Below are 5,055 nucleotides of genomic sequence, written 5' to 3'. Positions count from 1 at the left end.
TGGAACGGCCAAATGAAGCTACAGCTAACAACTAGCAAACTGTTTTACTATAGAAAATATGTTGGTTGCTCATAACATTATCCTTTTTTTTTTTTTTTGCATCTGCGGCAAACAAATGTTTACCATGTAGCATGCCAGTTAGTGCACCACATGTTGTGACTTCAAACTTTTGCAACAATACATGGTCATGTTATAAACAAAGGTATCAAGCTGTAACTTAGTAAATGTTGCCAGATAAAATTCAAGTTCCTAAAGGAAATAGATAACATGAAAACATCTAAATTACCTGATTTTCACATTTCTAATATTTATATATGAAGCCATGTTTGGAGAGAGACATTAAGGTATGAACATACTAAATAGCTGGCCTTTATTCTAGATAAAACTGACAAATTTCAAATGGCTACAGCACAGAGCAGGACCTCTTTTAAATGTCTGTAGCTTACATTTTTACATTTTGTAAAGAATATTGTCAGTGCTGAAAAAAACATCAAAAGAAAATTGGGGGTCATGTACTTCAGTCAAACAAACCAACTACAATATCAGCTAAAAATGATACCCAAAATTGTATGACCTACATTTCAATAATAAATCTGTCATGCTATCATATTATTGCGAAAATGATTCCTATATGTCAGAGATAGATCTGTTACTAGTATGTGGTTTCAGCAAAACATGTAAAAAAGGAAGAAAAAAGCTCTACAGAGCAAAGAAGTGGGGCTCTTTGAATGCGCCATTTTGTGACTACCATGATTTTTTTCAGCGCCAGTTTTCTATTTAGTGTCTGTATACCCTAATTGTGACCCTTGCATTGCTTAATTCTGTTGAATCTGGACTGACCAGTATTGACACTTGACTTTCATTACCATGTACACTTCATAGAACCAATTAAATGCCAGTGCAATAACACAGTCATGTATAAGAAATATAAATTTGTCAAACAAATGTGTTAGAGAAGTACTGGCGAACCTAATAAAATTCTTAGATATCTATTAAATTGGTGTTAATATCAGTTTCTTTTATTTCATGAGTCTTTGGATGAGTCATTTGATTTGAAAACATGATTATGTCATTATACTGTTATGCAACATACAAAAATGATCCATTGAAGGGCCTCTCTTTTTTATATAAATCTATTGCCCTAATAAATACAGATATATAGGTTAACTCGTAGAACTAAACATGTGATATATATACATTAGATCCATAAATTCTGTTTTATACTTATGTTAAGTTCAGTAATATGTTAATTTAATGATTGAAATAAATTAATTTGCCCTTAAAAATGTGATTTTTAACAATTTCCCCTTTAAGGACCTCATATTATTTTTCCTTAGTCATGTATATTGAATGTGTATAAATGTAATTGAATGAATTTTGTGTCAAGGGTTATAATTGGTTAAAGTAATGAACTAACATTTTCGAAATTGTTCTAGATACATTTCATTGAAAAAAATAAAAGGTAGTTCCCCCTTCTGGGCCTCATGTTTTGGTCTATTCAAGCCAACAAATCGTATATGTAGTCCATTTCTGATCCAGCATTCTTCATGATAGCTAAACACAAACTTTCATGCGTTCTTCATAAGAAACATCTTTTCACACGCAGTTTTGAAATTAAACGTAAGTAAAATCTGATTACCTCCCTTTTTAGTATGTATCTTGAGAAATAAGAGTATTTTGTATTAAACTTTGTATATTTGTCAATACCAAATGGTTGTTAGTCTATGCTAGTGATATGGTATCCATGTTTAGATCATATGAAATATTTCTTTATAGATAAAGTTCAAATTAAAGGAAAAATTATTTTTTTCAAGACATTTTTACCTCCCTTTTTTAAACTGTTTAAAAGGAGGTTCCAGGGCAGATATAGCGTGTCTCCTCCTCTTGTAGGATTTGGGATACATTAAAGTAATTTCATGCAAAATTTGGTGCTTTCTTCACAAAGGGGAACATCTTTGCCATTTTTTGTTCCATATCTTACTCGCTAACTTGTAAAAAATTAACTTACTGAAAAATGCACTTTAAAACAATTGTTTTATTTTGTGAAATCCTAGCTGTAACCTCAGCTTTGGATAATGCATTTGTTGAAGAATCGGGATACAGCGATCACGCTGATAATGGTAACGTTCGAGACGGGGCTAAGGAATTTGAACATCTTGAAACAATCAAGAAGCTTGAATCTCTCCTGGCTCGTATGGAACAATTTGAGGCTCGGGAAAAATCATATGTGCGCGATATGCAGAACTTAAGGCGCCAACTTTTGATTCAAACTCGACGTACCGCATCCATCGAAGGCGTCGTCAGAAGACTTACGAGCAAATGCCCTGACGACTTCAACCCGATAATGAATGAAACAGACTCTGGTAATATCTTGGATGACAAAAATGGACGGATCAAATCAGCAACGGTGCAATCTCGTGAAGGTATAACATATTCAAATATATATACAGTAGTTAAATATTTAAAGTCCGGACAGTGCGGTATTATTTCAAAAGATGCATGTTGGAAATATTAGAAAGACATGTTTTAGAAGTGTTTAATTAAGAAATGATATATCCCAAACAGTGATTTGTCGTTCAATGAAATCATCAGAGTTCAGATGCGAATGAATCATTTCACGAGGGCGCAACCTAAGAGATGTAGTACGCATCTGAACGACAAACTATGTTTTATTGAAGAGCAGATCACTGTTTGAGATACATTATTTCGATTGTAACAAGTTAGCAAGGATTATTATCTCCATCATTGAAAAGTATTCATCACATAGTTTTCTGATTTATGTGGTTTTCTTTTTCAGCGCGCCGCTATGACGCTTGACTTTATAAAAACGTTTCAATCTTCTTTGTTAAAACGAGAAATAAATCGAGTCTTGTAAGAATTTTTGTTATCATCTAGTAAAGGATTCATATACATATTATTTGTATTCATAATTCAGCCAATTGTTCTTGGTTTATAATATGCAAATCTTTGTTCATGTTGTACAAAACTGCTCCTAAAACCAATGTTTTTTTTCGTGTAATTTTAGAAGTTCAAACCCAAAGAATCCGCCGTACAATGAATGAAAACCCCGTAGCAGTTTTTGCTGGGCTCAGTCAACATCTCACCCATATGGGAGCGCACCAACCGATTACCTTTGATAATGTGATAACAAACATAGGTAATGCTTACAACAGACATCTTGGTTCCTTCATTGCCCTAGTTTCTGGTACATACGTCTTCTCTACTACCCTCTTCTCTATTTACAAGGAAAGCTACCACGCGCAATTCACTAAGAATGGACATGCTATTTCCACAATATATCTGAGTGCTTCAGAAATATCAGGATACGACACAGCGAGCCAAACTATCATTCTAGAATTACAGAAGGGTGATGACGTCACCGTGCAAAACACTGACGCAGACAAAACAGTACACGGCTTGAACCACAGCATATTCTCTGGTTTTCTGCTGCAGGAAGATATTTCGAGCTCGGTCATCGTCGGGAAATGAAATACTAGATTATTGATATGTAATTCTTACATTACGTTCAATAATATCAATCTTTGAAGTACTGAAGTTGTGTCTTTTCTTTTAAATACCATAATACCCGGGTATTCCCATCCAAAGACCAAGTATACATTATGCCAGTGCGGCTAGTTTTAATAAAACACTAGATTAAGACAAAGACAAGTTTATGAAAGATAAAAGTATAGTTTGGACACACAATTTTGAATAGCGACTCAATTCACTTATATAGTGTTTGTGCATACTGTTTCAAATTATACTCAAGTTTTATTTTTAAGATTAGTTTCGCGACATTAGATAGAAAAGATCTTTATCGAATATTTTTCCAAAAAAGAAAGAGAACACGTGAGTAAAAAGGTTATTGAAAATAGAACTTAGTGTAGGCTAAGAAATATCTTTCTTTTTATACTCGGGCGAGGCGTATGTTTTCCGTGACGATTTGATAAAAGACATTGTGTCTAAAATCATTCGTTCCACACCTCTGATTCAAACTCATTAAAATAAAGAAACAACTAAAACAGAAAACATAATCGTAATATATTAACATTAATTTACCACGGATTAAGAATACAATAAATGATCAATAAAGCGCTTCACAGAATGTTAATTAACACGGTGTAATCAAAAAATGTATTTGACTGAAAATGCTTTTATTGAAAAGATATATACAATATATAACAACATAACTCTAAGTCATGTTGATGACATCGATATGTGACATTGAAATGTAAATAGGCATGCTTGTAATGTAACGAAAACACTATTTGATACTAGTAAGTGTTTCATGTTATTGTATCAAACAAAATATAAAAGTATCAACATTTTAAGCTTACCTGTTAGTAATTAAATTACAAAGAAGCTAGCTGTTTATGGGTAATATGATGTAACGTTTTAAAGAAATAAAATAATTGATGCCGTTAACTTTGTTTTAATCAATATGATTTATATGATTGCAATATTGTAAACAAAGGGCACCCCTAATTCAGAGAATCAGCTTGTTTCCTTCACCCAAACCCAACCTCTAACGAACAAGGGAGCGCACAATCAATCTTTGATCGGTCTAGAAACACTTCTATTCATAAATGTTTTGCTTGCCGGGGTTGCATGGGGAAGGGAAGAGTGTTTTATATTAGCTATTACAGCGAACGTAGTAGGTCATATTGCAAAATGAAATGACGGAAATCAAGAAAAATGTCATAAACTAACGAAGAAGGCATGTGTTTACTAAACATTCGAAAATCAGACACTAAACTTATCCACTAAATTAAATTATTTCCCAGATGTCCATTGATAGGCTTATCATTAAATATTTAAACTGCTTATTGTATAAAAATCCTAACTGAGAAAGATGCTGATAAAGAAACTCTAAGATAAAAAGCCATTAACTCAAAACCGTACGAATATATTGCTGGTTTAAAAGATTTTGTCGCCTTATTTCAACATTGACATAGCAAACTTTTTGATAGTTTTTGGAAACAATGGTTAATGACTTCCCTTCTTATAACCTTGTTGAATTGAAATTTAGCTTTTTGTAGGTAGTTCTACAAGGAC

At 32.8% G+C, this 5,055-nt stretch overlaps 1 protein-coding gene across 1 annotated transcript; it reads left to right on the top strand.

The window, feature by feature from the left end:
* Window positions 1-1,997: 1,997 nt before the first annotated feature.
* On the top strand, window positions 1,998-3,489 carry LOC128548846 (uncharacterized). Its single transcript, XM_053524360.1, has 2 exons — window positions 1,998-2,423; window positions 3,026-3,489. Exons 1-2 carry the CDS (start codon window positions 2,015-2,017, stop codon window positions 3,487-3,489), a joined length of 873 nt encoding a protein of 290 aa, XP_053380335.1. The 5' UTR covers window positions 1,998-2,014.
* The last annotated feature ends 1,566 nt before the right edge of the window (window positions 3,490-5,055 follow it).

Source organism: Mercenaria mercenaria, chromosome 15, assembly GCF_021730395.1.
Source record: "Mercenaria mercenaria strain notata chromosome 15, MADL_Memer_1, whole genome shotgun sequence".
Taxonomy (NCBI): domain Eukaryota; kingdom Metazoa; phylum Mollusca; class Bivalvia; order Venerida; family Veneridae; genus Mercenaria; species Mercenaria mercenaria.
The sequence above is the reverse complement of the archived record's forward strand: the minus strand, read 5'-3'. Positions and strand labels throughout refer to the sequence as shown.